This window comes from Taudactylus pleione, unplaced genomic scaffold (assembly GCF_031769625.1).
Source record: "Taudactylus pleione unplaced genomic scaffold, aTauple2 ptg000156l, whole genome shotgun sequence".
Taxonomy (NCBI): domain Eukaryota; kingdom Metazoa; phylum Chordata; class Amphibia; order Anura; family Myobatrachidae; genus Taudactylus; species Taudactylus pleione.
The window spans coordinates 1,553,545-1,566,034 of NW_028284558.1; the positions used below are offsets into that span (position 1 = coordinate 1,553,545).

A 12,490-nucleotide genomic window follows, 5' to 3' on the forward strand; every position below is an offset into this window, starting at 1 on the left:
TATTAGATTAGATGAAATTGCAGGAGTTTCTGAGTAATACAATAAATATACCCTTGTAGAGAAGAACATATTTAAAAGAGGTGGCGCTTAACTTTTGACATGACTAATATGTAATTCCATATGCTAATAAAACATATGACTTTTATGTCTAAGTAAATAAGCAGATGTGTTATTCTCCCCGAGCCAGAAAATGAACACAGATTCAGTGGGGGAGAAAGAAATACGCTTACCTACAGCGAATGCAGAAAATATGCCGCAATTTCTGGAAAATATTAAAGGTTTTTTATAAGTAGATGTGTGCGTGCGTGCGTGCGTGCGTGCGTGCGTGTTGTGTGTGTATGTGTGTGTGACACATGCTTAATGGTTGAGTAAAATGAATAGTAATGTAGTAATTATTATGGAAAATACAATGTTATATGCGACTATAATAAAGAATTCCATTTAAGGATATGCTAATAGCTACAACATTTATTTACTTTTTAGAATGCACAGAAGACAAAAGGGGGAGATGTACTAAGCCTGGGAGAGAGATAAAATGGATGGAGATAAAGTACCAACCAGTCAACTCCTAACTGTCACCTTACAGGCTGGGGGCTCAATCCAATTACACACGATTTATTTGCAGGTTCGTGTAATCGCGACAACGGCTACACTTGATGTCAGTTCGGATTTGCATAAAAGAGCTCGCATCCCCATAGGGCTCCAAGCAAAAATATGGGAATTCGTGCTCAGAGTGGGCAGCGAGGGGTGTGCAGGGGCGTATTAATAATGGGTGCAGGGTGTGCGGGGCACACGGGCCCTTGGGTCCAGGGGGGCCCGCACTGCACACCCTCACCCATATTATACTTACCTCTCTGGAGTCCCACGTCGGCGCTGGTGTCTGCGCTGTAAAAAACAGCTGGAAAATGTAATTTGCGGATGCGGAGTACAGGGTAAATGGCCGCCGCGGCCATTTTCCCGGCGACCTGCGCATGCGCTATAGACTCTGGGCACACTCTAGTGCCCAGACTCTATAAGTGCGGCGCTAGGCGCGCACCGCTCAGTGCACTGCCGGCCGCCGTACGGAGAGGAGGGGGCCTATGACGGAGACTGAACACGGGCCCCCTCCTCTCTAGAAACGCCCCTGGGGATGCGAGATGCTGTGACAACGGCAACTCGCGCCATTTGCAATCTATTGGATTGAACCCTGGGTTTGAACATTGACAGTTAGGAGCTGATTGGTAGTATTTTATCTCCGTCCACTTTATCTCTCTCCAAAGCTTAATACATAGACACCAAAGACTGATATATGAATTGTAATCTTGCGAGCAGTGCCCTCTTACCTTTTTGTCTGTCTATTAGTAACCAGCCTCATTTTATTACCGCCTTCTCAATTGTAAAGCGCAACTGAATATGCTAGCGCTATACAAGTGTTATAATAATAATAATAATAATAATAATAATAATAATCAGTTGGGGCTGCAAAATAATATGACCGTCTGTCATTAAATCCTATTCACTAAGCGCCTCTACTTTCAGTTCTGGGCAAATTGTGACAGGGAAATAAGATGTAAACACTATTAGCAACAACAATAATAATCAATCTATTTATCTCTGTCTGCCTATCTATCTACAAACACACACATGGATAGATAGATAGATAGATAGATAGATAGATAGATAGATAGATAGATAGATAGATAAATAGATAGATATGAGATAGATAGATAGATAGATAGATAGATAGATAGATAGATAGATAGATAGATAGATAGATATTATACATACATACAATCATACATACAACAGTCAGGTGGCACCCATGCTACAAAACAATATACTGGGGCGGTGCCATCTGTAGGAACTCACAATATAGGAATCCAAATATACTGTACAAGGTCAATGTCGGCAGCACTCGGATAATAAAGTATACAAGAGTCACAGACTTTACATATTTACATCTGTATCTCTCTATATAGATATATATATATATATATTGCTGTACATGGCAGTAAGCTTTGCTAGAGACACATTCCATTAGTGAATATACTTTACAGCATACTATCAGGAAACCCTTTTCCTCTATTACTGAGAAAAGTAGGTGACTGAAGCTGAAGTTAGCAGAGACATACAGTACATGTATAGATAGATATAACTATCAGCAGCACTCACTGATGGGCACTGTAACATCTGCAGAGCTGTAAGGAAGGAGGAGTCCATACAGGAATCCTATGAGAGGGAGCAGCAGAGATCCATGCGCCCTTCTGCTGCTGATCTTTGCGCCTTCAGTAGCGCCCGGAGTCATGACTGACGCTAACCTGGAAGGAGCAGCACAATACTGTCATGCTAAGTAATGCATGGAGCTAGTCCTCCTCTTTCCTAGGCAGAGGGAGGGTGGGGTCTGCTTTAAAAGGGCTGGCTTCAAATTTGCTAAACTTTTGCCAAGGATGGTTATGGTTAGGACACTCTAGTTCTGGGGGGGAGGTGGGGAGAATCTAAAACATTTGTTCAATTCACAAAGTAACTTTCCACAATCTGGAGCCACACACATTCTAATCATCGGAAGGGATAAGTGAGGTTGGTGCGGACTGACTGGATCCTTACTGCCCGGATACTTGTGTGGCAAATTTTAGTCCAAAGCTGGAAAGCTCAGCAGCTGCACAATGCAGGCAAGCCTGTCTCATTGTACATTCTTACCCAGCCATGACAAGGCATCTACTGTACATGAAAGGTGTAATTGTTATATATATATATAGATTGCAGAGGGTGGTGGTTACATGAAACTGCTACAGGGCTGCACGTCCTATCATATCTGGACGGCTCAGGGGTATAGTGCCAAAGATTTTTTTTAATAGTATTGTTGAAAGAGTGCGGAGCAGTGAACAAAAAGTACAGCCCATATAATAATAACAGTATAGTTTGAGCAAAAAAAAAAAAAAAAGACAATGATTTCTGGTTATCCTTGGACAAATAAATTTACCTTATTGTATTTATCATTTCTTTTTTTTATTTTACTAATGAAAACGAGTTATGGCGCCATCTAGCGGCATATATTGTAATTTCATCTCTCTGCACAGTGTTATACTGTATGCCAGTGGGGATGTAGTTATTAGACCGGCGGACGGCATGCCGCAGGTCTGAATCCTGACACTGAAAGTCCGACACGGGACCCCCAGTCTGAAACCCGACACTGAAAGTCTGACACGGGACCGCCGGTCTGAATCCCCACACTGAAAGTACGACACGGGACCAACGGTCTGAATCCCGACACTGAAAGTACGTCACGAGACCGCCGGTTTGAATCCCGACACTGAAAGTACGACACGGGACCGCCGGTTTGAATCACGACACTGAAAGTCCAACACGGGACCGCCGGTCAGAATCCCGACACTGAAAGTACGACACGGGACCAACGGTCTGAATCACGACACTGAAAGTCCAACACGGGACCGCCGGTCTGAATCCCGACACTGAAAGTACGATACGGGACTTTGGCCTGTATTCAATTAGAGGCGAAAAGTCAGAAAAGTTTTGCCTGTCCGACTTTCCGCCTCCTTTGCCTGTTTCAGAGGTGAAAACTTTTCGTGCGCGTCCCCGCTTTTCGCCCTATTCAATTCCTAAACAGGTGAAAACGGAAAACGGCGAATGCGGGACAGGCGGAAAGTACTGTTAGAATTGGGGAAATCAGTCTGTACCCCAACAAAAGATGCACTTACATAGGGATTCAATGTACATGTGTACTAATAGCCCTAATAAAAGTGTTTGGTGTACTTAAGTTTTTAAATTGCTTCTTATTAGCATGTTTGCATAAGTAGTGAAGAATGACATAAAGCAGTATTTTTTGGTGAAAACAAGTTGTCCAGTCAAATTTGGGGTGCTCTTAGTGTTAGCCGTGGGGGGTGGGGGGTTAGGCTACAAGAAGGGAGGGTTAGGGGGAGAATGGGGGAGGGTAAGTATACTTACCCGACCCTTGTCGGGATACCAACCATTGGGATGCAGCTGTCGGTATTTTGATAGGAGGTATCCCGACAGCCAGAATTACATACCGATTCCCAGTGGTCTCCAACATTACTTGAGGTGTGAGCTACTTTAGAAAAATTAGCTACTAAAATTGTAGAAAAAAAAAAATCTGGCTAATAACTGAACAATTGAAGGTAATTTAATGAAAAAAAAAGTTCATAGAAAGTAAAAATGAATTTAATTATCACAGTGATATTGTTGTAGCTTATAAATAAAATTTAAGCACAGGCACATTTCATGTTTAATTACCAGCTCCAAGAAGGTACGTGCAGTAGAGGAGCAAAAGATATAGGCAGGGCTGCTGTGTGATTTTCTGGCAGGGTTGGGCGGGAGTTACTCGCTCCGCCGTAGCGTAGACGCCGTGGGTGGAGCCACGGCGAAGCACGTCAGGTGATTGCTGCTGAGGCTGTGGCAAATCACCTGATGTGCTTCCCCGTGGCTCCACCCATGGCGTCAATGCCACGGGAGAGCACATGTCAGAGGTCACTTCCTCCTAGTTGACTCGGCAGCACTGCAGCTAGGTGAGCTACCAAATGAAGACCGCGAGCTACAGGTTGTAGACCACTGCTGTATGTTGTCTCTGTAATTCGGCCATTTTACTTTAATTTAAAGTATAATTCGCCACAAACTTGGGCCTCTGAGTTTGGATTTAAACATTTCTGTCGTCTTTTGCATGTTACATGCATCCAAACTCATCTTGAATGATTATTTAAATATATGCAAATTATTAATTTGTTTCTAAAATGTGAATGACTAAATATTCTCTGTAAAGCGCAATATGTAAGTGCTACACAAAATAAATGTAATAAAAAAGAAATGTAATACACATACAGCCCCAATCTTAGGCGTATGCATAGGCTGTGGGTCTTTACACACCTTAGCTGCAGCCTAGGATGTAGGGAACCAGATGCAGAGGTGCACGCTAAGTAAAAGCAATACCAATGCTCATGTAGTTAAGCGATTATTTGCTTTGGTGCATTCGCTAAGTATTCTGAAAACCGCTACGGCGCATGCGTTACCCGGTGTGTCCGTACAAATGTGCTGTTGCTTACGGTAAGTCTGGTATCAGAGATGGAGAGGGAAAGCCATGGGTGTTTATGGGTGGTGACTGGGGGGGTGGTCTTCTGGGGGTGTTATGTGAGTGCAGCAGGCATATCAGTGAAAGAGGCTGTTCTCAGACACATAGCCGCAACCACAGAGGCCATTGTCAGATGGAGTCACCTGACATATTGGGTGGGTATTAAAAGCTTGGTGTAAATATATGTGATGATGGAGGTACTAGCAGCACTATCTAGCCCCTTCTGATAAGTTATTTACATATTGGCCCCTCCAGCTGATACTACTTTATTCATTAGCTCTGAAGCTATGTTGTGTCCTCTGGGGCTGACTAGTCATATTTTTTTATTTGTCATCTCTATTTGGATGACTGTAGGAAAGAAGATTCATATTGGATGGGATATGCATGTTTGGTTGACAGTTATTATGGTATCGATAGCATAATGTCGACCACAGATTGCCAAGACGGTAGTAATGTTATTTGAAGCAATTTTACTGTGCCAGCATTATAACTGTAAACATGATGGTAAAGCTTAATGGCGGCACGCAGGGGCAGATGGATGGAAACCCAGTCTGTGGAGGGGACGGGGTCTTTCTTCTGGAAATATGAACACATGATTTTAAAATTGATCTCTTTCCCCCGGGTAGCCCTGACATTATTTATTATCCCCCATCAACTACACATTACATTAATATCCCCACTATATAACTTTAATAGCATCACCACATTACACTAATAGCACTAACCCATTAAATTAATACCACACACATCATCACACACACATTATAATAGCAACACACACAACAATAAGATCGTCACACATACACATAATAAAACAATCACGCAAACATATTTTATTAAAATCACCCATTTGTACCCATACATGCAGTAGGGCTATAGTTACAAAGTGGCGGCTATTATAAGCCGCAGCTTCTCGGTGGGTTTCAGCTGAAAATTTTGTGGAGCAGTAAAATTAAATTTAAAGCACGCTTGGCTTCACACTTACTGTTAGTGTAACTTTAAATATTTAGCTGAAAGTCGCCAAGAATTTGAGAGATAGGATTGGGGACTTTATGCGCAAAAAAAAGGGGACATGGCTACACTTCAAACCTTGGGCGCACATCACGTTGGCAGTGTCGCCACACATCATGCCCGTTTCACATCACCATCAAGCACCTGCAGTCATAAACATCATATGAATAACTTCACACACAAACACATATTATTATTAATACCATCAGACAAACACATTCAAATTATATTAATACCATTATTATTATTATTATCCTTTATTTATATGGCGCCACAAGTGTTCCGCAGCGCCTTACATAGTACATAGAACTAATAAGTGAACAAGAAACAAGTAACTTACAGTACATTACAGTGCAGGACAAGGACACAACTTATATACATTGCTGAAATAGTGATTAAAGCACTCACAATAAGCTGCCGGGAGTTGGCGGTCCCGTGTTAGGTGCCCTAATGGGGAGTAGAGAGTAGAAGAAAATGTAAAGAGAAGCACATGAGGGAAGAGGTCCCTGCTCATGAGAGCTTACATTCTAAGGGGAGGCGCAGACAGACAGGCGTGACACAGAAGGGGAAGATAGGAAGGAAAGAGCATGAGGTGGGTTAGGAGGAGTGCTGGAAGGCCTTGATGAAGTAGTGGGTCTTGAGAGCCCGTTTGAAGATTTGTAGAGAGGTGGAGAGTCTGATAGGGAGAGGGAGAGCATTCCAAAGGTAGGGAGCAGCACGGGCAAAATCTCGGATGCGGGAGTGGGAGGAAGTAATCAGTTGGCAAGAGAGGCGGCATGCATTAGTTGAGCGAAGTGGGCGGGTGGGAGTGTGAAGGGAGAGAAGGTCAGAAATGTATGCGGGAGAGGATTTGGTGAGGGCTTTGTAGGTGAATGTAAGAACCTTGAATTGGCATCTGAAGGGGAAGGGGAGCCAGTGTAGGGCTTGAAGGAGAGGGGAAGCAGATATAGAACGTCTGGAGAGGAAGATGAGCCGAGCAGCAGCATTGAGAACAGATTGTAGTGGAGAGAGGTGAGAGACTGGGAGGCCAGCTAGGAGAAGGTTACAGTAGTCCAATCTGGATATGACCAGTGAGTGGATGAGGGTTTTAGTGGCATCCTGGGTGAGGAAGGGTCTAATCCTGGAGATATTTTTTAGGTGAAAACGGCAGGACTGCGATATGTGCTGAATGTGCGGTTTAAAGGAGAGGGAGGAGTCTAGGATAACTCCAAGACAGCGCACTTTGGGGCTAGAGGAGATAGTTGTGCCATCAATAGATAACGAAATTGTGGAAAGTGATGTAGTGGAAGAGGGTGGGAAGATGATCAGCTCAGTCTTAGACATGTTAAGTTTAAGAAAGCGCTGGGACATCCACGAAGAGACAGCAGAGAGACAGTTGGAGATACGGGTAAGGAGCTCAGGGGTGAGCTCAGGGGTGGAAAGGTAAATTTGAGTATCATCTGCATAGAGATGATATTGGAGGTCAAAGGAGTTAATGAGTTCACCTAAAGAGGATGTATATAGGGAGAAAAGGAGAGGTCCAAGAACAGAACCTTGGGGAACTCCTACCTTTAGTGGAAGTGGAGGGGAAGAGGAGTCATGAGAGGACACAGCGAAGGAACGATCAGAGAGGTAGGAGGAAAGCCAGGAGAGGGCAGTTTCACGTAAACCGAGAGAGTAAAGGATTTGCAGGAGGAGAGGGTGGTCTACAGTGTCAAATGCAGCAGAGAGGTCAAGGAGAATGAGCAGAGAGTAGTGGCCCTTGGATTTGGCAGCAAGGAGGTCGTTGCTGACTTTCGTGAGGGCAGTTTCCGTGGAGTGGAGAGATCGGAAGCCAGATTGAAATGAGTCAAGGAGGGAGTGGGAGGAAAGAAAGGTGGTAAGGCGGTTGTAAATAATACGCTCAAGGAGTTTGGAAGCAAAAGGGAGAAGAGAGATGGGTCGATAGTTTGAAAGTATGTTAGGATCAAGGGTAGGTTTTTTAAGAATGGGGGAGACAAGAGCATGTTTGAATGCAGAAGGGACAGTGCCAGATGATAGGGAAAGATTAAGGAGGTGAGCCAGATGGGAACAGGCAGAAGGAGACAGGTGGGAGAGGAGACGGGAAGGGATAGGGTCAAGAGGGGAGGTGGAAGGAGGGGAGGACCGGATGAGGGCCAAGACTTCCTCTCCAGAAGCAGGGGAGAAGGATGTCAGAGTTGGTGAGACAGAAGGGGAGGGGTGGTAAGGGCAAGGAGGGAGAGGAGTGCTAAGGGTCTGATGGGATATGATGTCCTCACGTATGGAGTCAATTTTAGATGTAAAGTAGGTGGCAAAGTCGAGGGCAGAGAGCGAGGAGGGAAGGCGAGGAGGGGAAGGGCAGAGTAGGGAGTTGAAAGTGGCAAAGAGACGCCGGGGGTTTGAGGACTGGGAGGAGATGAGGTTCTTGAAATATGTTTGGAGAGAGACAGGGAAGCACTGTAGGAGGAGAGAATAAATTTGAAATGGAGGAAGTCAGCCTTAGAGCGTGACTTTCTCCACTGACGCTCCGCAATTCTTGAACACTTTTGTAGGTATCTGGTGCATTTGGAATGCCAGGGTTGTGGTGTGGATCTACGAGGGTGAGTGGTTATTGCTGGAGCAACAGAATCAAGAGCAGAAGCAAGGGAGGAATTGTACAGGGAAGTAGCTTGTTCAGGACAGGAGAGAGAAATGATAGGGGAGAGAAGAGAGTCCAGCAGGGAGGAAAAAGCAACAGTGTCAATAGCCTCAATATTACGCTTAGTAATGGTAGCCTTAGCAGTTAGAGGAGGGCAAGGAGAGAGGGATAGGTTAAAAGAGAGAAGGTGATGGTCAGAGAGGGGGAATGGGCAATTGGAGTAATCAGAAATATCACAACGGTGCGTAAAGACCAGGTCAAGTGAGTGCCCACTCACATGGGAGGGTGAGGAGGTCCATTGGGCGAGACCAAATGAAGAGGTGAGGGTAAGGAGTTTAGCTGCAGAGGATTCTGTGGGAGTGTCAATAGGAATATTAAAATCACCTAGGATAATGGAGGGAAGATCTGAGGAGAGAAAGTGAGGGAGCCAGGAAGCGAAGTTGTCAAGGAATTTGGAGGGAGAGCCAGGGGGACGGTAAATGACAGCTACTCTGAGGTTTACTGGTTGGAAGAGTCGTATAGCATGAACCTCAAATGTGGGGAATGTAAGGGATGGTTCAGAGGGTATTAGCTGGTATGAGTAACTGGTGGATAGAAGGACCCCAACACCACCACCATGGCGACCCCCAGGCCGGGGGGTGTGGGAGAAGGCGAAGCCCCCAGAGGATAGAGCAGCAGGAGAAGTGGTGTCAGAGGGTGAGATCCAAGTTTCAGTGATGGCTAGGAGATTCAGAGAGTTGGAGATAAAAAGGTCATGGGTGGGGACCAGTTTATTACAGACTGACCTGGCATTCCAGAGGGCACAGGATAGAGAGATAGCATTTGTGGGGGAGATGTGAATGAGATTGTCCGGGTTGCTGTAACGTGGAGGTGAGATTAATTTGGGGGACCGATATGAATAGAGTTTAGTGATGGTGCGGGCACCTGAGCTGGAAAGGGAACCAATAGGAGGTGGGCAGGGAGGGAGATGTGGATGGCAGTGGGGTGAAGTGACAGGGAGAGGAGTGTAGGAGGAGGGTTTGGTGGTGGGGTAGTAGGACAGAGGGGGGTAGAACAGGAAGAAAGTGGAGTAATGGGTGAGGAGTGAAGAGTAGGCAGACAGAGGAGGGGGGAGAAGGGGAGGAGGAGATGGAAGAGATAAGGGGGAAAGGATAAAGGTGGAAGCAGGGGGCAGAACAGAGGATTAGGTAGAGACAGAGTGAAGGAGGGAGTTGACGAAAACCTTGTCATGGTGTTTATAAGTAAACAAGAGGAAAGAAATTTGGAAATGTAAATGAGATATGAGTGCAAGAGATTTGTAGGAATGCAAGTAAGAAAACAGTGACGTATCAAAGAAAAGTGTATCAATATGTATGCAGATTAACAAGATTGTTATAGGGAGAAATAAAAATGGGGTTCTAATGTGTGCAGAATGTGAAAAATAACGCAGATTGTAAGCAGATAGAGGATGTGAGGCTAGGCAAGAGAGCTGCGATAAAGGACAGTGTTTCAAAGTTGATAGATGTAAACTGACATGGGGAAAAGTACGATAAGCATTGAATTGTATGCTAGAATCAGAAGGCCAGCATTATTAATAGCATTAGAAGTGTTCTTGCCGTGATTGTACAGGCAGTCCAGTTGTAGTCTGAGTCTTTAGATTGTTGGGGTTTGTTGCGTGATGGACCTTTTTCTCCTTCTGTTTTTCCTCGGTTTAACGCAGGTCTAACGCTAGTTATGCACTTAAAAAACTGCACTTAGAAAAAAAGCTGCACCCAGCCAAGGCTTCCCCAGCCAAACTACTGACACTTATACAGGGAAGCAGGCAAGTGTGGACACTAATTAATGAAAACCCCCAATTGGCCAGCCAGAGAAAGCTAGCAATAAAAATGGCTTAAGTCAACAGTGACCACATACCATACATCTAATGGAGCGTACACACGGTCAGATTTGTCAGACTTGTCAGATTTGTCAGATGAACGACTGAACGATTAAACGATTTGAACGATTTGAACGATTTTACCAAAGTTTTGAACGATTTGAACGACTGAACGATTTTTAAATCGTTATCGTCCATATCTGAAGAAAAAATCTGATCGTGTGTATGCACCATTAGGCTACAAATAAATCAAGCATTCACTTTAGTCAATAAACTGAGAGAATCCTTAAAACAATGTAACTATTACAAATCATAAGGCATTAGAAACAAAAGCATAAGGAATCAGTAAAGAATAAGCTAGCTACATATGATTATAATTAATAAAGGAGGCACAGGAGGTGAAACACTTTGCAGTCACAGTCAACTTCAGTTACCTATGATTATAATTAATAAAGGAGGCACAGGAGGTGAAACACTTTGCAGTCACAGTCAACTTCAGTTACCTATGATTATAATTAATAAAGGAGGCACAGGAGGTGAAACACTTTGCAGTCACAGTCAACTTCAGTTACCTATCAACCATTACACATACTATGGGGCAGATGTACTAAGCTCTGGAAAGTGATAAATTGGAGAGTGATAAATTACCAACCAGTCAGCCCCTATCATTTTTCAAAACTGTAATTTTTTCAGCCTGTAAGATGACAGTTAGGAGCTGAGTGGCTGGAAGTTTATCACTTTCCAATTCATCACTTTCCAGAGGTTAGTAGTCTAGTATTCTCCCCCTACACAGATATACATATAGTTGTGTATAAAGGAGATAACATGGCACTGACAACAATTACTACTTCACTGTTTAGGTGTGATGCACAGAAAGTTTCAGTGGACACACCATATTTTAAAAGGTGGCTGCTGTATTCCAATGATGTGTGGTGGTTGGCCACACTAGTGAATGAAATTGTGCAACAAGTAAGAAACAACAGTGCCTTAAAGTGCTTAAAGATGTGCGTAAAAATATGTAAATAAATACAAAGCTTATCAGACGAAACGCGTTGGGTAATTCTACATGCCTTGACTTCTATACAGGAGAGATAAGCGCTTGAACTTGGGTACTTCTCTTTATATTTATTTACTATTGTTTTAATAAATATGTGTTTTCTATATATGAATATGTTTGAGTGTTACATAGTGGGACTATTAGTTCCTAATGCAACCCTTAATTATGGCACACTAGAATATATATTCAACAAGAGTTTTTATATGTGGTTACATGTTTTTAAGAAATACACATAATGTTATGATTATTGTCTTTTATCTTCCCATATATCTTTTACATATCTTTTATTGTCCAATTGACCCACGGACTATCCAAGAATTGAAAGATAACAAGATTAGCTATATATTTATTTGCACGTTTTTATACACATCTTTAAATACATACATAATTGCTGACTTTCTGGCAGACAGGTCGGCAATGTGGGGAGTGTGGTGGATACAAGTGGGCTTCACAGAGGAGAAAGGTTTGATGGAGCACGATCACATTATCATTACTCCACCCTTGATATACAAGATGATGCAATTAAGCACAAATCATGTCATTGGCCACATGGACCGCTCACTTCACTCGCAAAAAGGGTAGAAGAGGGCAGGGCCGGACTGGGACTAAAAATAGGCCCTGGGATTTAAAGCACACATGCCCACCTCGCGTTCCACTTCTTAATCTATGCTCTTACACATATTATTATTATTAGAACAACATGCAAGTATACATCATTTTCTGGGCCCCATATATTAAAAAATGTAAATACCACCAGCATTTTTTGTTTAGTATCACTGTGATACAAATAAAAATGCCACTATTATTTATCAATACTTTCCACTCTGGCGAGGTCCAGCGAAGTCCTGTGAGGTCCTCCACTTGGCTGCTGTC

The 12,490-nt window shown here is 43.5% G+C and overlaps 1 protein-coding gene across 1 annotated transcript in view; it reads right to left on the minus strand.

Moving 5' to 3' along the window:
- PLA2R1 (phospholipase A2 receptor 1) overlaps positions 1–2,284 on the minus strand; it is a 188,917-nt gene extending 186,633 nt beyond the window's left edge. The window contains exon 1 of the mRNA XM_088474763.1: positions 2,152–2,284. Within this exon, the coding sequence (XP_088330889.1) occupies positions 2,152–2,284 (133 nt within the window). The remainder of the gene's footprint in view (positions 1–2,151) is intronic.
- Between the last annotated feature and the right edge of the window lie 10,206 nt (positions 2,285–12,490).